This window comes from Oncorhynchus clarkii, chromosome 9 (assembly GCF_045791955.1).
Source record: "Oncorhynchus clarkii lewisi isolate Uvic-CL-2024 chromosome 9, UVic_Ocla_1.0, whole genome shotgun sequence".
In the NCBI taxonomy this organism is placed as follows: domain Eukaryota; kingdom Metazoa; phylum Chordata; class Actinopteri; order Salmoniformes; family Salmonidae; genus Oncorhynchus; species Oncorhynchus clarkii.
In genome coordinates, this window is record NC_092155.1 from 1,039,930 (window position 1) to 1,065,538 (window position 25,609).

The 25,609-nt window shown below is 45.1% G+C and overlaps 1 protein-coding gene across 1 annotated transcript; it reads right to left on the reverse strand.

The window, feature by feature from the left end:
* Window positions 1-950: 950 nt before the first annotated feature.
* On the reverse strand, window positions 951-19,259 carry LOC139415751 (high mobility group protein B2-like). Its single transcript, XM_071163828.1, has 6 exons — window positions 19,138-19,259; window positions 18,330-18,493; window positions 16,305-16,456; window positions 13,154-13,212; window positions 5,320-5,435; window positions 951-1,806 (listed from the first exon to the last, which is right to left on the reverse strand). Exons 2-6 carry the CDS (start codon window positions 18,477-18,479, stop codon window positions 1,642-1,644), a joined length of 642 nt encoding a protein of 213 aa, XP_071019929.1. The 5' UTR covers window positions 18,480-18,493; window positions 19,138-19,259; the 3' UTR covers window positions 951-1,641.
* Window positions 19,260-25,609: the final 6,350 nt, after the last annotated feature.

Sequence of the window (25,609 nt, forward strand, 5' to 3'; positions counted from 1 at the left end):
AAGTCTCCGTATAAATGCACCTGCACTGTGATAGTCTCAGAGGTCCGTTAAAAGCGCAGAGAGCATCATGAAGAACAAGGAACACACCAGACAGGTCCGAGATACTGTTGTGAAGAAGTTTAAAGCCGGATTTGGGCCTGCTTTTCTTCAGCAGGGACAGGGAAGATGGTTAAAATTGATGGGAAGATGGATGGAGCCAAATACAGGACCATTCTGGAAGAAAACCTGATGGAGTCTGCAAAAGACCTGAGACTGGGACGGAGATTTGTCTTCCAACAAGACAATGATCCAAAACATAAAGCAAAATCTACAATGGAATGGTTCAAAAATAAACATATCCAGGTGTTAGAAGGGCCAAGTCAAAGTCCAGACCTGAATCCAATCGAGAATCTGTGGAAAGAACTGAAAACTGCTGTTCACAAATGCTCTCCATCCAACCTCACTGAGCTCGAGCTGTTTTGCAAGGAGGAATGGGAAAAAATGTCAGTCTCTCGATGTGCAAAACTGATAGAGACATACCCCAAGCGACTTACAGCTGTAATCGCAGCAAAAGGTGGAGCTACAAAGTATTAACTTAAGGGGGCTGAATAATTTTGCACTCCTAATTTTTCAGTTTTTGATTTGTTAAAAAAGTTTGAAATATCCAATAAATATTAGGGAAGGTGGTTAAAATTGATGGGAAGATGGATGGAGCCAAATACAGGACCATTCTGGAAGAAAACCTGATGGAGTCTGCAAAAGACCTGAGACTGGGACGGAGATTTGTTTTCCACTTCATGATTGTGTCCCACTTGTTGTTGATTCTTCACAAAAAAATACAGTTTTATATCTTTATGTTTGAAGCCTGAAATGTGGCAAAAGGTCGCAAAGTTCAAGAGGGCCGAATACTTTCGCAAGGCACTGTATTTGCATCAGTGTTGGAACAGGATTAGATAAAACACAAAAAAACATTTTCAGAATCATAATTTTTTTTATTATAAAAGTCAATTTCTACATATTGTTTCAGGACACATTTTTCCATTAAAAAAGAAAATTAAAAACCAAAAAATAAAGTGTATATTTTAAAAGAGTCTGTAGCGTCACACAGCTCTGTTACGACACGTGATAATATTGTAGAGCCTGAACACCACTAGGACCACACACAACCCTGGGAACAACAACAACCTTCTACAAACAGCAACACCGAATGAAGACACCCACAACATTCAGCTCTTATCCAACCCCAACAGAGGTCTGCTATTGGACATGTTGGCCCACAGCAACTGTTTCCAGGGTTACAGATGTTTGCGATGACGACTATTCAGTTACACGGTGATATTATGAGTCTCCTTTAGGTCGTGTCTGGTCCAGTCCAGCTCTAACTAACTCCTGACCTAACTAACCTTTGACCTCTGGTCAGCCCTCAACCCTGCAGGGTCACTGACAGGCACACATAACTTTCAGCCAATCAGATTCCTCCTCTGGCCCGTTAGGATTCCGGTGGAACTGGGTTTGTTCGTTTTACCTCGCCGCGACCCTGGGGAGGGCGGAGTTTCCACTTTAGGACCAATGGAATGGTCTCAAAATGCGCAAACTCCGCCCACTAGGCGAGCGCTAAATCGAACGCACCAATCCAACAGGCACGAACACTACGCTAACACTTTACTCATCATCATCGTCATCCTCGTCATCATCGTCCTCCAGGTCGTCGTCATCATCATCGTCGCCACCGGCCATGGCGTGTGGCATCATATTGGACGAGCCACCGGGACCGGGTCGCATCGGCACCCGCTTCACGTTCGCACCGGAGCGGTATGCAGCCATATCCTACAGACAGAGAGATGGTGTTATACAGCTGGAGCGGTATGCAGCCATATCCTACAGACAGAGAGATGGTGTTATACAGCTGGAGCGGTATGCAGCCATATCCTACAGACAGAGAGATGGTGTTATACAGCTGGAGCGGTATGCAGTCATATCCTACAGACAGAGAGATGGTGTTATACAGCTGGAGCGGTATGCAGCCATATCCTACAGACAGAGAGATGGTGTTATACAGCTGGAGCGGTATGCAGCCATATCCTACAGACAGAGAGATGGTGTTATACAGCTGGAGCGGTATGCAGCCATATCCTACAGACAGAGAGATGGTGTTATACAGCTGGAGCGGTATGCAGCCATATCCTACAGACAGAGAGATGGTGTTATACAGCCGGAGCGGTATGCAGCCATATCCTACAGACAGAGAGATGGTGTTATACGGCTGGAGCGGTATGCAGCCATATCCTACAGACAGAGAGATGGTGTTATACAGCTGGAGCGGTATGCAGCCATATCCTACAGACAGAGAGATGGTGTTATACAGCTGGAGCGGTATGCAGCCATATCCTACAGACAGAGAGATGGTGTTATACAGCTGGAGCGGTATGCAGCCATATCCTACAGACAGAGAGATGGTGTTATACAGCTGGAGCGGTATGCAGCCATATCCTACAGACAGAGAGATGGTGTTATACAGCTGGAGCGGTATGCAGCCATATCCTACAGACAGAGAGATGGTGTTATACAGCCGGAGCGGTATGCAGCCATATCCTACAGACAGAGAGATGGTGTTATACGGCTGGAGCGGTATGCAGCCATATCCTACAGACAGAGAGATGGTGTTATACAGCTGGAGCGGTATGCAGCCATATCCTACAGACAGAGAGATGGTGTTATACAGCTGGAGCGGTATGCAGCCATATCCTACAGACAGAGAGATGGTGTTATACAGCTGGAGCGGTATGCAGCCATATCCTACAGACAGAGAGATGGTGTTATACAGCTGGAGCGGTATGCAGCCATATCCTACAGACAGAGAGATGGTGTTATACAGCTGGAGCGGTATGCAGCTGTCAGTCTCTAACAGGTGTTATGATGGGGTACAGCTGTCTGTCAGACTCTAACAGGTGTTATGATGGGGTACAGCTGTCTGTCAGTCTCTAACAGGTGTTATGATGGGGTACAGCTGTCAGTCTCTAACAGGTGTTATGATGGGGTACAGCTGTCTGTCAGTCTCTAACAGGTGTTATGATGGGGTACAGCTGTCAGTCAGTCTCTAACAGGTGTTATGATGGGGTACAGCTGTCTGTCAGACTCTAACAGGTGTTATGATGGGGTACAGCTGTCAGTCTCTAACAGGTGTTATGATGGGGTACAGCTGTCTGTCAGACTCTAACAGGTGTTATGATGGGGTACAGCTGTCTGTCAGTCTTTAACAGGTGTTATGATGGGGTACAGCTGTCAGTCTAACAGGTGTTATGATGGGGTACAGCTGTCAGTCTCTAACAGGTGTTATGATGGGGTACAGCTGTCAGTCTCTAACAGGTGTTATGATGGGGTACAGCTGTCTGTCAGTCTCTAACAGGTGTTATGATGGGGTACAGCTGTCTGTCAGTCTCTAACAGGTGTTATGATGGGGTACAGCTGTCTGTCAGTCTCTAACAGGTGTTATGATGGGGTACAGCTGTCTGTCAGTCTCTAACAGGTGTTATGATGGGGTACAGCTGTCTGTCAGTCTCTAACAGGTGTTATGATGGGGTACAGCTGTCTGTCAGTCTCTAACAGGTGTTATGATGGGGTACAGCTGTCTGTCAGACTCTAACAGGTGCCCCATAATGATGTCATCATCAATCTACACACAATACCCCATAATGACAAAAATAAAACTGGTTTTTAGAAATGTTTTCAAATTCACGAAAAATAAAAAACACATACCTTATTTACATAAGTATTCAGACTCTTTGATATGAGACTCGAAATTGAGCTTAGGTACATCCTGTTTCCATTGATCATCCTTGTGATGTTTCTTCAACTTGGAGTCCACCTGTGATAAATTAAATTGATTGGACATGATTTGGAAAGGCAAACACCTGTGTATATAAGGTCCCACAGTTTACAGTGCATGTCAGAGCAAAAACCAAGCCATGAGGTCGAAGGAATTGTCTGTAGAGCTCCGAGACAGGATTGTGTTGAGGCACAGAACTGGAGACGGGTACCAAACAATGTCTGCAGCATTGAAGGTCCCCAAGAACACATTGGCCTCCATCATTCTTAAATGGAGGAAGTTTGGAACCACCAAGACTCTTCCTAGAGCTGGCCGCCCGGCCAAACTGAGCAATCAGGGGAAAAGGGCCTTGGTCAGGGAGGTGACCAAGAACCCAAGGGTCACTCTGACAGGGCCCCAGAGTTCCTCTGTGGAGATGGGAGAGCCTTCCAGAAGGGCCAGGTCAGGGAGGTGACCAGGAACCCGATGGTCACTTTGACAGAGCTCCAAAGTTCATCTTTGGAGATGGGAGAACCTTCCAGAAAGACAACCATCTCTGCACCAATCAGACCTTTATGAGTGTCCAGACGGAAGCCACTCCTTAGTAAAAGGGCACATGACAGCCCGCTTAGTTTGCCAAAAGGCACCTAAAGACTCTCAGACCATGAGAAACAAGATTCTCTGGTCTGATGAAACCAAGATTGAACTCTTTGGCCAGAATGCCAAGCATCACGTCTGGAGGAAACCATCATGCTGTCTTTCAGCGGCAGGGACTGGGAGACTAGTCAGGATCAAGGGAAAGATGAACGGAGCAAAGTACAGAGATCCTTGATGAAAACCTGCTCCAGAGCACTAGGGACTTCAGACTGGGGCAAAGGTTCACCTTCCAACAGGACAACGACCCTAAGCACACAGCCAAGAAAACACAGGAGTGGCTTCTGAATGTCTCAAGTCTCTGAATGCCCTTGAGTGGCCCAGCCAGAGCCCGGACTTGAACCTGATCGAACATCTCTGGAGAGACCTGAAAATAGCTGAGCAGCGCCGCTCCCCATCCAGGTGTGCCAAGCTGGTAGCATCAAACCCAAGAAGACTAGAGGCTGTAATCGCTGCCGAAGGTGCTTCAACAAAGTACTGAGTAAAAGGTCTGAATACTGATGTAAATGTGACGTTTTCTCCAATAAAAAAATGCAATAATGTCTAAAAAAAAACATTTTTTTGCTTTGTCATTATAGTGTGTAGATTGATGAGGGGGGAAAACTATTAGAATAAGGCTGTTACAAAATGTGGAATAAGTCAAGGGGTCTGAATACTTCCAGAATTCACCGTATATCTGATTTTCTACGGTAAAAAGATACTAATGCAATTTTTTTTAAGTGGTTCCTTGTCATCGTGTAAAAATGGTGTTACGGAGATTTTGGACAAGCAGAATGTATGTCCTACTACTCCAAAGGACAAGTGGCTAAATAAGCTAATGTGAAGCCGTGTTAAAGTCCTGTATCTGTGTGCGTGTTTGTTACCGTAGTAACGTAGAGTACCTTGTCGTATTTCTCCCTCAGTCGGAGAGCCTTCTCTTCAAACGGCTGTTTCTGGGTTGGAGTCTGTTGACCCCACATGATCCCCAGCTTCTTAGCTGTCTCTCCTATAGAACAGCCTGGAGACGATAATACATACATTATATATATATATATATATAGTCTGTTGACCCCACATGATCCCCAGCTTCTTAGCTGTCTCTCCTATAGAACAGCCTGGAGACGATAATACATTATATATACTACCTCATATACATACATTATATATATATATATATATACTACCTCATATAGAACAGCCTGGCGACAATAATACATACATTATATATATATATATATATATATATATATACTACCTCATATACATACATTATACATATATATATATATATACTACCTCATATAGAACAGCCTGGCGACAATAATACATACATTATATATATATATATATATATATATACACTACCTCATATACATACATTATACATATATATATATATACTACTACCTCATATAGAACAGCCTGGTGATGATAATATATACATTATATATACTACCTCATATACATACATTATATATATATATATATACTACCTCATATACAGTCTGGAGACAATAATACATACATTATATATACTACCTCATATACATATATATATATATATACTACCCCCTATAGAACAACCTGGAGACAATAATACATACATTCTATATACAATGCTCAAAAAAATAAAGGGAACACTTAAACAACACAATGTAACCCCAAGTCAATCACACTTCTGTGAAATCAAACTGTCCACTTAGGAAGCAACACTAATTGACAATAAATTTCACATGCTGTTGTGCCAATGGAATAGACAACAGGTGGAAATTATAGGCAATTAGCAAGACACCCCAAATAAAGGAGTGGTTCTGCAGGGGGTGACCACAGACCACTTCTCAGTTCCTATGCTTCCTGGCTGATGTTTTGGTCGCTTTTGAATGCTGGCGGTGCTTTCACTCTAGTGGTAGCATGAGACGGAGTCTACAACCCACACAAGTGGCTCAGGTAGTGCAGCTCATCCAGGATGGCACATCAATGTGAGCTGTGGCAAGAAGGTTTGCTGTGTCTGTCAGCGTAGTGTCCAGAGCATGGAGGCGCTACCAGGAGACAGGCCAGTACATCAGGAGACGTGGAGGAGGCCGTAGGAGGGCAACAACCCAGCAGCAGGACCACTACCTCCGCCTTTGTGCAAGGAGGAGCAGGAGGAGCACTGCCAGAGCCCTGCAAAATGACCTCCAGCAGGCCACAAATGTGCATGTGTCTGCTCAAACGGTCAGAAACAGACTCCATCAGGGTGGTATGAGGGCCTGATGTCCACAGGTGGGGGTTGTGCTTACAGCCCAACACCGTGCAGGACGTTTGGCATTTGCCAGAGAACACCAAGATTGGCAAATTCGCCACTGGTGCCCTGTGCTCTTCACAGATGAAAGCAGGTTCACACTGAGCACATGTGACAGACGTGACAGAGTCTGGAGACGCCGTGGAGAACGTTCTGCTGCCTGCAACATCCTCCAGCATGACCGGTTTGGCGGTGGGTCAGTCATGGTGTGGGGTGGCATTTCTTTGGTGCCATGTGCTCGCCAGAGGTAGCCTGACTGCCATTAGGTACAGAGATGAGATCCCCAGACACCTTGTGAGACCATATGCTGGTGCGGTTGGCCCTGGGTTCCTCCTAATGCAAGACAATGCTAGACGTGGCTGGAGTGTGTCAGCAGTTCCTGCAAGGGGAAGGCATTGCTGCTATGGACTGGCCCGCCCGTTCCCCAGACCTGAATCCAATTGAGCACATCTGGGACATCATGTCTCGCTCCATCCACCAATGCCACGTTGCACCAGACTGTCCAGGAATTGGCGGATGCTTTAGTCCAGGTCTGGGAGGAGATCCCTCAGGAGACCATCCGCCACCTCATCAGGAGCATGACCAGGCGTTGTAGGGAGGTCATACAGGCACGTGGAGGCCACACATACTACTGAGCCTCATTTTGACTTGTTTTAAGGACATTACATCAAAGTTGGATCAGCCTGTAGTTGTGGTTTTCCACTTTAATTTTGAGTGTGACTCCAAATCCAGACCTCCATGGGTTGATAAATTTGATTTCCATTGATCATTTTTGTGTGATTTTGTTGTCAGCACATTCAACTATGTAAAGAAAAAAGTATTTAATAAGAATATTTCATTCATTCAGATCTAGGATGTGTTATTTTAGTGTTCCCTTTATTTTTTTTAGCAGTGTATATAGTACCTCATAGGGGGTAGTATATATATATAATAATGTACATATTATTGTCTCCAGGCTGTTCTATAAGAGGTAGTAGTATATACAGTTGAAGTCAGAAGTTTACATACACCTTAGCCAAATACATTTAAACTCAGTTTTTCACAATTCCTGACATTTAATCCTAGTGAAAATTCCCTGTTTTAGGTCAGTTAGGATCACCACTTTATTTTAAGAATGTGAAATGTCAGAATAATAGTAGAGATAATAATTTATTTCAGCTTTTATTTCTTTCATCACATTCCCAGTGGGTCATAAGTTTACATACACTCAATTAGTATTTGGTAGCATTGCCTTTAAATTGTTTAACTTGGGTCAAACATTTCGCGTAGCCTTCCACGAGCTTCCCACAATAAGTTGGGTGAATTTTGGCCCATTCCTCCTGACAAAGCTGGTGTAACTGAGTCAGGTTTGTAGGCCTCCTTGCTCACACACGCTTTTTCAGTTCTGCCAACACATTTTCTATAGGATTGAGGTCAGGACTTGTGCTGGCCACTCCAATACCTTGACTTTGTTGTCCTTAAGACATTTTGCCACAACTGGAAGTATACTTGGGGTCATTGATCATTTGGAAGACCCATTTGCGACCAAGCTTTAACTTCCTGATTGATGTCTTGAGATGTTGCTTCAATATATCCACATAATTTCCCTGCCTCATGATGCCATCTATTTTGTGAAGTGCACCAGTCCCTCCTGCAGCAAAGCACCCCCACAACATGATGCTGCCACCCCCGTGCTTCACAGTTGGGATGGTGTTCTTCGGCTTGCAAGCCTCCCCCTTTTTCCTCCAAACATAACGATGGTCATTATGGCCAAACAGTTCTATTTTTGTTTCATCAGACCAGAGGACATTTCTCCAAAAAGTACGATCTTTGTCCCGATGTTGTCACGTTCGTCGTAAAGAGGAGACCGAGGCGCAGCGTGGTAAGGGAACATAACTCTTTAATTAAAGAGAACACTGAACAGAACTGAACAGAACTGAACAGAACTGAACAGAACTGAACAGAACAGAACTGAACAAAACGAACCGTGAAGCAATATGGCTCAGAACAGGCAACTAAACATAGAAAAACAACCCACAAACTATCCAAGGAATATGGCTCAGAACAGGCAACTAAACATAGAATAACAACCCACAAACTATCCAAGGAATATGGCTCAGAACAGGCAACTAAACATAGAAAAACAACCCACAAACTATCCAAGGAATATGGCTCAGAACAGGCAACTAAACATAGAATAACAACCCACAAACTATCCAAGGAATATGGCTCAGAACAGGCAACTAAACATAGAAAAACAACCCACAAACTATCCAAGGAATATGGCTCAGAACAGGCAACTAAACATAGAAAAACAACCCACAAACTATCCAAGGAATATGGCTCAGAACAGGCAACTAAACATAGAAAAACAACCCACAAACTATCCAAGCAATATGGCTCAGAACAGGCAACTAAACATAGAAAAACAACCCACAAACTATCCAAGCAATATGGCTCAGAACAGGCAACTAAACATGGAATAACAACCCACAAACTATCCAAGGAATATGGCTCAGAACAGGCAACTAAACATAGAAAAACAACCCACAAACTATCCAAGGAATATGGCTCAGAACAGGCAACTAAACATGGAATAACAACCCACAAACTATCCAAGGAATATGGCTCAGAACAGGCAACTAAACATAGAATAACAACCCACAAACTATCCAAGGAATATGGCTCAGAACAGGCAACTAAACATAGAATAACAACCCACAAACTATCCAAGGAATATGGCTCAGAACAGGCAACTAAACATAGAATAACAACCCACAAACTATCCAAGGAATATGGCTCAGAACAGGCAACTAAACATAGAATAACAACCCACAAACTATCCAAGGAATATGGCTCAGAACAGGCAACTAAACATAGAATAACAACCCACAAACTATCCAAGGAATATGGCTCAGAACAGGCAACTAAACATAGAATAACAACCCACAAACTATCCAAGGAATATGGCTCAGAACAGGCAACTAAACATAGAAAAACAACCCACAAACTATCCAAGGAATATGGCTCAGAACAGGCAACTAAACATAGAAAAACAACCCACAAACTATCCAAGGAATATGGCTCAGAACAGGCAACTAAACATAGAAAAACAACCCACAAACTATCCAAGGAATATGGCTCAGAACAGGCAACTAAACATAGAAAAACAACCCACAAACTATCCAAGCAATATGGCTCAGAACAGGCAACTAAACATAGAAAAACAACCCACAAACTATCCAAGCAATATGGCTCAGAACAGGCAACTAAACATGGAATAACAACCCACAAACTATCCAAGGAATATGGCTCAGAACAGGCAACTAAACATGGAATAACAACCCACAAACTATCCAAGGAATATGGCTCAGAACAGGCAACTAAACATAGAATAACAACCCACAAACTATCCAAGGAATATGGCTCAGAACAGGCAACTAAACATAGAATAACAACCCACAAACTATCCAAGGAATATGGCTCAGAACAGGCAACTAAACATAGAATAACAACCCACAAACTATCCAAGGAATATGGCTCAGAACAGGCAACTAAACATAGAAAAACAACCCACAAACTATCCAAGGAATATGGCTCAGAACAGGCAACTAAACATAGAATAACAACCCACAAACTATCCAAGGAATATGGCTCAGAACAGGCAACTAAACATAGAATAACAACCCACAAACTATCCAAGGAATATGGCTCAGAACAGGCAACTAAACATAGAATAACAACCCACAAACTATCCAAGGAATATGGCGAGTGCAGAACAGGCAACTAAACATAGAATAACAACCCACAAACTATCCAAGGAATATGGCGAGTGCAGAACAGGCAACTAAACATAGAATAACAACCCACAAACTATCCAAGGAATATGGCTCAGAACAGGCAACTAAACATAGAATAACAACCCACAAACTATCCAAGGAATATGGCTCAGAACAGGCAACTAAACATAGAATAACAACCCACAAACTATCCAAGGAATATGGCTCAGAACAGGCAACTAAACATAGAATAACAACCCACAAACTATCCAAGGAATATGGCTCAGAACAGGCAACTAAACATAGAATAACAACCCACAAACTATCCAAGGAATATGGCTCAGAACAGGCAACTAAACATAGAAAAACAACCCACAAACTATCCAAGCAATATGGCTCAGAACAGGCAACTAAACATAGAAAAACAACCCACAAACTATCCAAGGAATATGGCTCAGAACAGGCAACTAAACATAGAAAAACAACCCACAAACTATCCAAGCAATATGGCTCAGAACAGGCAACTAAACATAGAAAAACAACCCACAAACTATCCAAGGAATATGGCTCAGAACAGGCAACTAAACATAGAATAACAACCCACAAACTATCCAAGGAATATGGCTCAGAACAGGCAACTAAACATAGAATAACAACCCACAAACTATCCAAGGAATATGGCGAGTGCAGAACAGGCAACTAAACATAGAAAAACAACCCACAAACTATCCAAGGAATATGGCTCAGAACAGGCAACTAAACATGGAATACAAAACATAGAAAGGATCTCTAAGGTCAGGGCGTGACAATGTGCAGTTGCAAACCGTAGTCTGGCTTTTTTATGGTGGTTTTGGAGCAGTGGCTTCTTCCTTGCTGAGTGGCCTTTTAGGTTTATGTCGATATAGGGCTCGTTTTACTGTGGATATAGATACTTTTGTACCTGTTTCCATCCTCTTCACAAGGTCCTTTGCTGTTGTTCTGGGATTGATTTGTACTTTTCACACCAAAGTACATTCATCTTTAGAAGACAGTTTGAAGGTAGGCCTTGAAATACATCCACAGGTACAACTCCAATTGACTCAAATGATGTCAATTAGCCTATCAGAAGCTTCGAAAGCCATGACATAATTTTCTGGAATTTTCCAAGCTGTTTAAAGGCACAGTCAGACCCACTGGAATTGTGATACAGTGAATTATAAGTGAAGTAATCTGACTGTAAACAATTGTTGTAAAAATGACTTGTCATGCATAAAGTAGATGTCCTAACCGACTTGCCAAAAATAGTTTGTAAACAAGAAATTTGTGGAGAGGTTGAAAAACAAGTTTTAATGACTCCAACCTAAGTGTATGTAAACTACAGACTTCAACTGTACATTATTATACGTGTATATACATTACTATTAGACTCTCCTACAGAACAGCCTGGAGACTGGTAGTAATACTGTCAACATTAGTGACCCTGGGAACTCCTGGTAGTAATACTGTCAACATTAGTGACCCTGGGAACTCCTGGTAGTAATACTGTCATCATTAGTGATCCTGTGAAATCCTGGTAGTAATACTGTCATCAGTAGTGACCCTGGGAACTCCTGGTAGTAATACTGTCATCATTAGTGACCCTGGGAACTCCTGGTAGTAATACTGTCAACATTAGTGACCCTGGGAACTCCTGGTAGTAATACTGTCAACATTAGTGACCCCGGGAACTCCTGGTAGTAATACTGTCAACATTAGTGACCCTGGGCACTCCTGGTAGTAATACTGTCATCATTAGTGATCCTGTGAAATCCTGGTAGTAATACTGTCATCATTAGTGACCCTGGGAACTCCTGGTAGTAATACTGTCATCATTAGTGACCCTGTGAACTCCTGGTAGTAATACTGTCAACATTAGTGATCCTGTGAACTCCTGGTAGTAATACTGTCATCATTAGTGATCCTGTGAACTCCTGGTAGTAATACTGTCATCATTAGTGACCCTGGGAACTCCTGGTAGTAATACTGTCAACATTAGTGACCCTGGGAACTCCTGGTAGTAATACTGTCATCATTAGTGACCCTGTGAACTCCTGGTAGAAATACTGTCATCATTAGTGACCCTGTGAACTCCTGGTAGTAATACTGTCATCATTAGTGACCCTGGGAACTCCTGGTAGTAATACTGTCATCAGTAGTGACCCTGGGAACTCCTGGTAGTAATACTGTCATCATTAGTGACCCTGGGAACTCCTGGTAGTAATACTGTCAACATTAGTGACCCTGGGAACTCCTGGTAGTAATACTGTCATCATTAGTGACCCTGGGAACTCCTGGTAGTAATACTGTCATCATTAGTGACCCTGGGAACTCCTGGTAGTAATACTGGCATCATCATCATCATCATTAGTGTACCTGGGAACTCCTGGTAGTAATACTGTCATCATCATCATCATTAGTGTACCTGGGAACTCCTGGTAGTAATACTGTCATCATCATCATCATTAGTGTACCTGTGAACTCCTGGTAGTAATACTGTCATCATCATCATCATCATCATCATCATTAGTGTACCTGGGAACTCCTGGTAGTAATACTGTCATCATCATCATCATTAGTGTACCTGGGAACTCCTGGTAGTAATACTGTCATCATCATCATCATTAGTGTACCTGGGAACTCCTGGTAGTAATACTGTCATCATCATCATCATTAGTGTACCTGGGAACTCCTGTTTGACCGTCGGACGGAACTCTGCTGAGAACACAAAGAAGGCAGACCTGGGGGAGGAAGAGGAAGGAGAGTTAGAGGGAAGCAGGTCATATGTGATGGATGGAGGGAGGAGGGTTAGAGGGAAGCAGGTCATATGTGATGGATGGAGGGAGGAGGGTTAGAGGGAAGCAGGTCATATGTGATGGATGGAGGGAGGAGGGTTAGAGGGAAGCAGGTCATATGTGATGGATGGAGGGAGGAGGGTTAGAGGGAAGCAGGTCATATGTGATGGATGGAGGGAGGAGGGTTAGAGGGAAGCAGGTCATATGTGATGGATGGAGGGAGGAGGGTTAGAGGGAAGCAGGTCATATGTGATGGACGGAGAAGAGTTAGAGGGAAGCAGGTCATATGTGATGGAGGGAGGAGGAGGGTTAGAGGGAAGCAGGTCATATGTGATGGACGGAGGAGGGATAGAGGGAAGCAGGTCATATGTGATGGAGGGAGAGAGGAGGGTTATAGGGAAGCAGGTCATATGTGATGGAGGGAGGAGGGTTAGAGGGAAGCAGGTCATATGCGATGGAGGGAGGGTTAGAGGGAAGCAGGTCATATATGATGGAGGGAGGAGGGTTAGAGGGAAGCAGGTCATATGTGATGGACCGAGGAGGGTTAGAGGGAAGCAGGTCATATGTGATGGAGGGTTAGAGGGAATCAGGTCATATGTGATGGAGGGAGGATGAGGGTTAGAGGGAAGCAGGTCATATGTGATGGAGGGAGGGTTAGAGGGAAGCAGGTCATATGTGATGGACGGATGAGGGTTAGAGGGAAGCAGGTCATATGTGATGGACGGAGGAGGGTTAGAGGGAAGCAGGTCATATGTGATGGAGGGAGGAGGAGGATTAGAGGGAAGCAGGTCATATGTGATGGAGGGAGGGTTAGAGGGAAGCAGGTCATATGTGATGGACGGAAGAGGGTTAGAGGGAAGCAGGTCATATGTGATGGAGGAAGGAGGGTTAGAGGGAAACAGGTCATATGTGATGGAGGGAGGAGGGTTAGAGGGAAGCAGGTCATATGTGATGGATGGAGGAGGGAAGCAGGTCATATGTGATGAGGGTTAGAGGGAAGCAGGTCATATGTGATGGATGGAGGAGGGAAGCAGGTCATATGTGATGGAGGAAGGAGTGTTAGAGGGAAGCAGGTCATATGCGATGGACGGAGGAGGGTTATAGGGAAGCAGGTCATATGCGATGGAGGGAGGGTTAGAGGGAAGCAGGTCATATATGATGGAGGGAGGGAGGAGGGTTAGAGGGAAGCAGGTCATATGTGATGGACCAAGGAGGGTTAGAGGGAAGCAGGTCATATGTGATGGACGGAGGAGGGTTAGAGGGAAGCAGGTAATTTGTGATGGAGGGAGGAGGGTTAGAGGGAAGCAGGTCATATGTGATGGAGGGTTAGAGGGAATCAGGTCATATGTGATGGAGGGAGGAGGGTTAGAGGGAAGCAGGTCATATGTGATGGAGGGAGGGTTAGAGGGAAGCAGGTCATATGTGATGGACGGAGGAGGGTTAGAGGGAAGCAGGTCATATGTGATGGACGGAGGAGGATTAGAGGGAAGCAGGTCATATGTGATGGAGGGAGGAGGGTTAGAGGGAAGCAGGTCATATGTGATGGATGGAGGAGGGTTAGAGGGAAGCAGGTCATATGTGATGGAGGGAGGGTTAGAGGGAAGCAGGTCATATGTGATGGAGGAAGGAGGGTTAGAGGGAAACAGGTCATATGTGATGGAGGGAGGAGGGTTAGAGGGAAGCAGGTCATATGTGATGGACGGAGGAGGGTTAGAGGGAAGCAGGTCATATGTGATGGAGGGAGGAGGAGGGTTAGAGGGAAGCAGGTCATATGTGATGGAGGGAGGGTTAGAGGGAAGCAGGTCATATGTGATGGACGGAGGAGGGTTAGAGGGAAGCAGGTCATTTATGATGGAGGGAGGAGGCTTAGAGGGAAGCAGGTCATATGTGATGGAGGGTTAGAGGGAATCAGGTCATATGTGATGGAGGGAGGAGGAGGGTTAGAGGGAAGCAGGTCATATGTGATGGAGGGAGGGTTAGAGGGAAGCAGGTCATATGTGATGGACGGAGGAGGGTTAGAGGGAAGCAGGTCATATGTGATGGAGGGAGGAGGAGGGTTAGAGGGAAGCAGGTCATATGTGATGGAGGGAGGGTTAGAGGGAAGCAGGTCATATGTGATGGACGGAGGAGGGTTAGAGGGAAGCAGGTCATATGTGATGGAGGGAGGAGGAGGATTAGAGGGAAGCAGGTCATATGTGATGGAGGGAGGAGGGTTAGAGGGAAGCAGGTCATATGTGATGGATGGAGGAGGGTTAGAGGGAAGCAGGTCATATGTGATGGAGGGAGGGTTAGAGGGAAGCAGGTCATATGTGATGGAGGAAGGAGGGTTAGAGGGAAACAGGTCATATGTGATGGAGGGAGGAGGGTTAGAGGGAAGCAGGTCATATGTGATGGAGGGAGGAGGAGGGTTAGAGGGAAGCAGGTCATATGTGATGGAGGGAGGAGGAGGGTTAGAGGGAAGTAGGTCATATGTGATGGAGGGAGGGTTAGAGGGAAGCAGGTCATATGTGATGGACGGAGGAGGGTTAGAGGGAAGCAGGTCATATGTGATGGAGGGAGGAGGGTTAGAGGGAAGCAGGTCATATGTGATGGAGGGAGGGTTAGAGGGAAGCAGGTCATATGTGATGGACGGAGGAGGGTTAGAGGGAAGCAGGTCATATGTGATGGAGGGAGGAGGAGGGTTAGAGGGAAGCAGGTCATATGTGATGGAGGGAGGGTTAGAGGGAAGCAGGTCATATGTGATGGATGGAGGAGGGTTAGAGGGAAGCAGGTCATATGTGATGGAGGGAGGGTTAGAGGGAAGCAGGTCATATGTGATGGACGGAGGAGGGTTAGAGGGAAGCAGGTCATATGTGATGGAGGGAGGAGGGTTAGAGGGAAGCAGGTCATATGTGATGGAGGGAGGAGGGTTAGAGGGAAGCAGGTCATATGTGATGGAGGGAGGAGGGTTAGAGGGAAGCAGGTCATATGTGATGGAGGGAGGAGGGTTAGAGTGAAGCAGGTCATATGTGATGGATATACAGTAGTGTGTGACTCACGGGGGTCGTTTGGGAGCGTTGGGGTCCTTCTTCCTCCTACCACTCTTGGCCATCCCCTTGGGGGGGACGTACCCCCTCATGTCCCTCTCATAACGCACCTTGTCGTTCTTCGCCATGTCCTCAAAACGACGCTTGTCAATCGCAGTGGAAGCCTTCACACAGTTATAAAACACACTACATTATATATATATACTATTACACACACACACAGTTATAAAACACACTACATTAATACATTTAACATATTACATTACATATTAATACTAATACAATATATATATAACTTCTCTATTACACAGTTATAAAACACACTACATTACATATATATACTATTACACACAGTTATAAACACACTACATTATATATATATACTATTACACACACACAGTTATAAACACACTACATTATATATATATACTATTACACACAGTTATAAACACACTACATTATATATATATACTATTACACACAAACACAGGTATAACTATTACACACAAACACAGTTATAACTTCTCTATTACACACAAACACATTTATAACTTCTCTATTACACACACAATTATTATAACACCGTTATAACAGACACAGTGGTGGTATAACACCGTTATAACAGACACAGTAATATAACACCATTATAACAGACACAGTGGTGGTATAACACCGTTATAACAGACACAGTGATATAACACCATTATAACAGACACAGTGATATAACACCATTATAACAGACACAGTGGTGGTATAACACCGTTATAACAGACACAGTGATATAACAGACACCGTTACAGTGACACAGTGGTGGTATAACACCGTTATAACAGACACAGTAATATAACACCATCATAACAGACACAGTGGTATAACAGACACAGTGGTGGTATAACACCGTTATAACAGACACAGTGATATAACACCATTATAACAGACACAGTGGTATAACACCGTTATAACAGACACAGTGATATAACACCGTTATAACAGACACAGTGATATAACAGACACCGTTATAACAGACACAGTGATATAACACCATCATAACAGACACAGTGATATAACAGACACAGTGATATAACACCATTATAACAGACACAGTGGTGGTATAACGCCGTTATAACAGACACAGTGATATAACACCATTATAACAGACACAGTGATATAACAGACACAGTGATATAACACCGTTATAACAGACACAGTGATATAACACCATTATAACAGACACAGTGATATAACAGACACAGTGATATAACACCGTTATAACAGACACAGTGATATAACACCGTTATAACAGACACAGTGATATAACACCGTTATAACAGACACAGTGGTATAACAGACACAGTGATATAACACCATTATAACAGACACAGTGATATAACAGACACAGTGGTGGTATAATGCCGTTATAACAGACACAGTGATATAACACCATTATAACAGACACAGTGATATAACAGACACAGTGGTGGTATAACGCCGTTATAACAGACACAGTAATATAACACCATTATAACAGACACAGTGGTATAACAGACACAGTGATATAACACCATTATAACAGACACAGTGATATAACAGACACAGTGGTGGTATAACGCCGTTATAACAGACACAGTAATATAACACCATTATAACAGACACAGTGGTATAACACTGTTATAACAGACACAGTAATATAACACCATTATAACAGACACAGTGGTGGTATAACGCCGTTATAACAGACACAGTGATATAACAGACACAGTGGTGGTATAACGCCGTTATAACAGACACAGTGATATAACAGACACAGTGGTGGTATAACGCGTTATAACAGACACAGTAATATAACACCATTATAACAGACACAGTGGTATAACACTGTTATAACAGACACAGTAATATAACACCATTATAACAGACACAGTGGTGGTATAACGCCGTTATAACAGACACAGTAATATAACACCATTATAACAGACACAGTGGTATAACAGACACAGTGGTGGTATAACACCCTGTGATGTGTGTATTAATATGTACCCTCCATCTCTCTGAACACTGCTTGGAGAACTCGGCGAAGTTGACCGACTGGTCGGGTTGTTTAATCTTCTGTTCCTCCCGGCAGGTCTGGACGAAGAAGGCGTAGGCTGACGTCTTGCCCTTGGGTTTATTAACGTCCCCTTTCACCATGGTGACACGACTGACTGATGAACCACGGGAGAAAAATAGACACATTTATTAACTACTTTTATGCAAGAGCATCTAGCTAAAGTGGTTAACTAGCTAGGATCCACGTCAGATAACATTGTAGACCCGTGTGCAGTAGACTGCATAGGGTTTGCAGTGAGGGTTAGCCCGGTTAGCTGCCACCTAGCATGCTAGCTCGTTGAGAACAATGGGCCCACCATTTGCTTCCCGCCTAACGCGCTGCTAACTCATCCCATCCCCCAGCGCTAGCATTTATGCTAAAGATGCTAACGCTGCTAGCTTTCGGCTAGTTAACGTTAGCTAGTGTGAAGAAGAAAAATAATAATGAGTAATCAAATTAGTCATCCTTAATAAAGCAAGTTTATTTTTTACTTTAACTACATGTGAAATGTAGATGTAGCTACGTAACGTTTCGGTGGCTCGCTTTGTAGTTAGCTAACGTTAATATACAGTAACGTTACCGTACAGTAACGTTAACAGTTAACGGTACAGTAACTTAGCAGAAAAAATACGAGAAAAACATGCAAGGGGAAACTAACGTTTTCTACAATTATTCAGGTACATTTTTCATTAAATGGCTTCATGTAGGGAAAAAAATACATTTGACTACTACTAACGTGTAATCTTTTCCGTGACTTACTTTAACCGGTCAGATAGAAATAATTCGTCTCACGTTGTTGTTGTTGTTGTCGACGCTGTGTGCTTTGCTACGGAGGCCAGTTGATAGAGGTTCAAACTGGATGGAGCTCAGACCCCGCCCCCATCCCGCCCCCGTTGGCTGATTACCGTCAGTAGAACGCTTGGGGCGGGGACCCGAGTGTTGAGATGTGCGGAAACTCGTCCCTGATTGGCCAGGGTACGTTCGATTCAACCTTCATTTGGTCCCAAAGACTACTGCATGCCGTGCGGCAGATTTTCGCCCTAGTTGAACGCGGTGGGTACGCGGTAAATGGAATAATATTGTGATTCTGATGTTTTTTGCGCGGGTCTGTGATAGTTTATTACTAGCCTGATTGACAACGGTATCTGTCCGATCAGATCTGAACATTGTCCACTACTTGTCTTGTTAGTAATATGATGAAGCGATTCACAACAATGAAAACGACAAAGCGTAGAGATTGGAATCCTTTCTGGCTCACTTTGGCGAGAGGGGTGAAGCTGGGTTTAATGTCTATGGGGTGAAGTGGCAACTTACGTTGCCTCTGCTTTGGTTTTCTATACTGAACAAAGATATAAATGCAACATTTCATTTAAGTAGGCACGTCAGTTAAGAACAAATTCTTATTAACAATGACAGCCCAGGTGACACTGGGCCAATTGTGCACCGCCCTATGGGCCTGGATTCGAACCAGGGTGACTGTAGTGACTCCTCTACCACTGAGATGCAGTGCCTTAGACCACTGCGCCACTCGGGAGCAGTGCTCCATGGCTGAAATCATTAAAGATCCGAGAAATTTTCATTCACACAAAAAACGTATTTCTCTCAGAATTTGTTCTTTGACAAGATAATCCATCCACCTGACAGGTGTGGCATGTCAAGAAGCTGATTGGCGCAGTGGTCTAAGATACTGCATCTTAGTGGTCTAAGATACTGCATCTTAGTGGTCTAAGATACTGCATCTCAGTGGTCTAAGATACTGCATCTCAGTGGTCTAAGATACTGCATCTCAGTGGTCTAAGATACTGCATCTCAGTGGTCTAAGATACTGCATCTCAGTGGTCTAAGATACTGCATCTCAGTGGTCTAAGATACTGCATCTCAGTGGTCTAAGATACTGCATCTCAGTGGTCTAAGATACTGCATCTCAGTGGTCTAAGATACTGCATCTCAGTGGTCTAAGATACTGCATCTCAGTGGTCTAAGATACTGCATCTCAGTGGTCTAAGATACTGCATCTCAGTGGTCTAAGATACCTCATCTCAGTGGTCTAAGATACTGCATCTCAGTGGTCTAAGATACTGCATCTCAGTGGTCTAAGATACTGCATCTCAGTGGTCTAAGATACTGCATCTCAGTGGTCTAAGATACTGCATCTCAGTGGTCTAAGATACTGCATCTCAGTGGTCTAAGATACTGCATCTCAGTGGTCTAAGATACTGCATCTCAGTGGTCTAAGATACTGCATCTCAGTGGTCTAAGATACTGCATCTCAGTGGTCTAAGATACTGCATCTCAGTGGTCTAAGATACTGCATCTCAGTGGTCTAAGATACCTCATCTCAGTGGTCTAAGATACTGCATCTCAGTGGTCTAAGATACCTCATCTCAGTGGTCTAAGATACTGCATCTCAGTGCAAGAGGTGTCACTGCAGTATTTGGTCAAAATATAATAAAATCATTACACAGGTTCACCTTGTGCCTGACGGTGGCGCTGTTACTAATGACTACCTGGAGGGCCTGAGGGTGGTGCTGTTACTAATGACTACCTGGAGGGCCTGAGGGTGGCGCTGTTACTAATGACTACATGTATTTACCTGGAGGGCCTGAGGGTGGTGCTGTTACTAATGACTACCTGGAGGGCCTGTGGGTGGTGCTGTTACTAATGACTACCTGTATTTACCTGGAGGGCCTGAGGGTGGTGCTGTTACTAATGACTACCTGGAGGGCCTGAGGGTGGTGCTGTTACTAATGACTACCTGGAGGGCCTGAGGGTGGTGCTGTTACTAATGACTACATGTATTTACCTGGAGGGCCTGAGGGTGGTGCTGTTACTAATGACTACCTGGAGGGCCTGAGGGTGGTGCTGTTACTAATGACTACCTGGAGGGCCTGAGGGTGGTGCTGTTACTAATGACTACCTGGAGGGCCTGAGGGTGGTGCTGTTACTAATGACTACCTGGAGGGCCTGAGGGTGGTGCTGTTACTAATGACTACCTGGAGGGCCTGAGGGTGGTGCTGTTACTAATGACTACCTGGAGGGCCTGAGGGTGGTGCTGTTACTAATGACTACCTGGAGGGCCTGAGGGTGGTGCTGTTACTAATGACTACCTGGAGGGACTGAGTGTGGTGCTGTTACTAATGACTACCTGGAGGGCCTGAGGGTGGTGCTGTTACTAATGACTACCTGGAGTGCCTGAGGGTGGTGCTGTTACTAATGACTACCTGGAGGGCCTGAGGGTGGCGCTGTTACTAATGACTACCTGGAGGGACTGAGGGTGGCGCTGTTACTAATGACTACCTGGAGGGCCTGAGGGTGGCGCTGTTACTAATGACTACCTGGAGGGACTGAGGGTGGTGCTGTTACTAACGACTACCTGGAGGGCCTGAGGGTGGTGCTGTTACTAATGACTACCTGGAGGGCCTGAGGGTGGCGCTGTTACTAATGACTACCTGGAGGGCCTGAGGGTGGTGCTGTTACTAATGACTACCTGGAGTGCCTGAGGGTGGTGCTGTTACTAATGACTACCTGGAGGGCCTGAGGGTGGCGCTGTTACTAATGACTACCTGGAGGGACTGAGGGTGGCGCTGTTACTAATGACTACCTGGAGGGCCTGAGGGTGGCGCTGTTACTAATGACTACCTGGAGGGACTGAGGGTGGTGCTGTTACTAACGACTACCTGGAGGGCCTGAGGGTGGTGCTGTTACTAATGACTACCTGAAGGGCCTGAGGGTGGCGCTGTTAGCCTTCTTCTCATGAGTAGTTGTGCAGGTGTGAGACCTATTCCATCCAGGGGTGTGTAAGAATATCCATTGCTGTTTCAACAGGTTCTTCCCAGTCTGAACTGCTGTCTCAGCTTGGCTGTTTTCTCAACAGGTTCTTCACAGTCTGAACTGCTCTCTCAGCTTGGCTGTTTTCTCAACAGGTTCTTTCCAGTCTGAACTGCTCTCTCAGCTTGGCTGTTTTCTCAACAGGTTCTTCCCAGTCTGAACTGCTCTCTCAGCTTGGCTGTTTTCTCAACAGGTTCTTCCCAGTCTGAACTGCTCTCTCAGCTTGGCTGTTTTCTCAACAGGTTCTTTCCAGTCTGAACTGCTCTCTCAGCTTGGCTGTTTTCTCAACAGGTTCTTCCCAGTCTGAACTGCTCTCTCATCTGGGCCGGAAAGCTCCACCTGACAGGTGTGAACTCCTAGCTGGTAGGGGACTCTGACATTCACCAGCTGTCTTCCATTGTCGGATCACCAAACGTTGTTGCTGAGCTCGACTGTAGTGCTGTAATAATGTGTTTGCTTGTTGTTCCACTGAGTTTGGAGGTTTCTGGGTATTTTGAGTAGTAATCAACACATCGTAGGTATTCTGTGTCGTTGTAATGGCGGAGGTCCAAGCTCCTCTCTGATTGGATTAGACATGAGGGTCTCTCTTTGGTTGTTGTTGTGTGTGTTGCAGACTGCACATTTTGCTACAACATCTTCTACCTGTTTAGCCACGTCTGGACTGAACAGAAGAACCCTGGCTCATTCCTTACATTTTACCAGTCCCATGTGTGCTTCATGCATTGTTTCCATAATGTCTTCTCGCATTTTCTGAGGAACGACAAGTTCTGACCCTTTAAACAGCAGGTCTAGTAGTGCCGTAGTGTCTCTGACTTCCTGTTGAACTGTCTCTGACTTCCTGTTGAACTGTCTCTGTGACGTCCCCTCTCGTGTCTGGTCATCCTGTTGAACTGTCTCTGTGACTTCCCCTCTCGTGTCTGGTCATCCTGTTGAACTGTCTCTGTGACTTCCCCTCTCGTGTCTGGTCATCCTGTTGAACTGTCTCTGTGACTTCCCCTCTCGTGTCTGGTCATCCTGTTGAACTGTCTCTGTGACGTCCCCTCTCGTGTCTGGTCATCCTGTTGAACTGTCTCTGTGACGTCCCCTCTCGTGTCTGGTCATCCTGTTGAACTGTCTCTGTGACGTCCCCTCTCGTGTCTGGTCATCCTGTTGAACTGTCTCTGTGACGTCCCCTCTCGTGTCTGGTCATCCTGTTGAACTGTCTCTGTGACTTCCCCTCTCGTGTCTGGCCATCCTGTTGAACTGTCTCTGTGACGTCCCCTCTCGTATCTGGTCATCCTGTTGAACTGTCTCTGTGACTTCCCCTCTCGTGTCTGGTCATCCTGTTGAACTGTCTCAGTGACTTCCCCTCTCGTGTCTGGTCATCCTGTTGAACTGTCTCTGTGACTTCCCCTCTCGTGTCTGGCCATCCTGTTGAACTGTCTCTGTGACTTCCCCTCTCGTGTCTGGTCATCCTGTTGAACTGTCTCTGTGACTTCCCCTCTCGTGTCTGGCCATCCTGTTGAACTGTCTCTGTGACTTCCCCTCTCGTGTCTGGTCATCCTGTTGAACTGTCTCTGTGACTTCCCCTCTCGTGTCTGGTCATCCTGTTGAACTGTCTCTGTGACTTCCCCTCTCGTGTCTGGCCATCCTGTTGAACTACTCTGTGACGTCCCCTCTCGTGTCTGGCCATCCCGTTGAACTGTCTTTGACTTCCCCTCTTGTGTCTGGCCATCCTGTTGAACTGTCTCTGTGACTTCCCCTCTCGTGTCTGGCCATCCTATTGAACTGTCTCTGTGACTTCCCCTCTCGTGTCTGGCCATCCTGTTGAACTGTCTCTGTGACTTCCCCTCTCGTGTCTGGCCATCCTGTTGAACTGTCTCTGTGACTTCCCCTCTCGTGTCTGGCCATCCTATTGAACTGTCTCTGTGACTTCCCCTCTCGTGTCTGGCCATCCTATTGAACTGTCTCTGTGACTTCCCCTCTCGTGTCTGGCCATCCTATTGAACCTTCTCTATGGTGTCTGGCCATCCTGTTGAAATGTTTTTGCCTTCCCCTCTTGTGTCTGGCCATCCTGTTGAACTGTCTCTGACTTCCCCTCTCGTGTCTGGTCATCCTGTTGAACTGTCTCTGACTTCCCCTCTTGTGTCTGGTCATCCTGTTGAACTGTCTCTGACTTCCCCTCTCGTGTCTGGTCATCCTGTTGAACTGTCTCTGACTTCCCCTCTCGTGTCTGGTCATCCTGTTGAACTACTCTGTGACTTCCCCTCTCATGTCTGGCCATCCTGTTGAACTGTCTTTGACTTCCCCTCTCATGTCTGGCCATCCTGTTGAACTGTCTCTGACTTCCCCTCTCGTGTCTGGCCATCCTGTTGAACTGTCTTTGACTTCCCCTCTCGTGTCTGGCCATCCCGTTGAACTGTCTTAACTCTTAATCTTCTTCTGTTGCTGCAGTTTCTCTTCTGAAACAGGAAGTTGATTAGCGATAAAGTTTACATCCAGCTCACCATCCAGCAATTTCTCTGTCTGTTCCTTCAGGTATGGTTCTCTGTCTGTTCCTTCAGGTACGGTTCTCTGTCTGTTCCTTCAGGTACGGTTCTCTGTCTGTTCCTTCAGGTATGGTTCTCTGTCTGTTCCTTCAGGTATGGTTCTCTGTCTGTTCCTTCAGGTATGGTTCTCTGTCTGTTCCTTCAGGTACGGTTCTCTGTCTGTTCCTTCAGGTACGGTTCTCTGTCTGTTCCTTCAGGTATGGTTCTCTGTCTGTTCCTTCAGGTATGGTTCTCTGTCTGTTCCTTCAGGTACGGTTCTCTGTCTGTTCCTTCAGGTACGGTTCTCTGTCTGTTCCTTCAGGTATGGTTCTCTGTCTGTTCCTTCAGGTACGGTTCTCTGTCTGTTCCTTCAGGTATGGTTCTCTGTCTGTTCCTTCAGGTATGGTTCTCTGTCTGTTCCTTCAGGTATGGTTCTCTGTCTGTTCCTTCAGGTTTGGTTCTCTGTCTGTTCCTTCAGGTATGGTTCTCTGTCTGTTCCTTCAGCTATGGTTCTCTGTTCCTTCAGGTATGGTTCTCTGTCTGTTCCTTCAGGTTTGGTTCTCTGTCTGTTCCTTCAGGTATGGTTCTCTGTCTGTTCCTTCAGCTATGGTTCTCTGTTCCTTCAGGTATGGTTCGCTGTCTGTTCCTTCAGGTATGGTTCTCTGTCTGTTCCTTCAGGTACGGTTCTCTGTCTGTTCCTTCAGGTATGGTTCTCTGTCTGTTCCATCAGGTATGGTTCTCTGTCTGTTCCATCAGGTATGGTTCTCTCTCTGTTCCTTCAGGTATGGTTCTCTGTCTGTTCCTTCAGCTATGGTTCTCTGTTCCTTCAGGTATGGTTCTCTGTCTGTTCCTTCAGGTATGGTTCTCTGTCTGTTCCTTCAGGTACGGTTCTCTGT

Bases quoted from the DNA above. Each gene is read 5' to 3' on its own strand.
- LOC139415751 (XM_071163828.1), bottom strand. From the start codon at position 18,479: ATGGTGAAAGGGGACGTTAATAAACCCAAGGGCAAGACGTCAGCCTAC. The intron at 13,213-16,304 runs GTGAGTCACACA...TTCCTCCCCCAG, and splicing joins AACGCTCCCAAACGACCCCC to GTCTGCCTTCTTTGTGTTCT. The intron at 1,807-5,319 runs GTACTCTACGTT...CTCTGTCTGTAG, and splicing joins TGAGGGAGAAATACGACAAG to GATATGGCTGCATACCGCTC.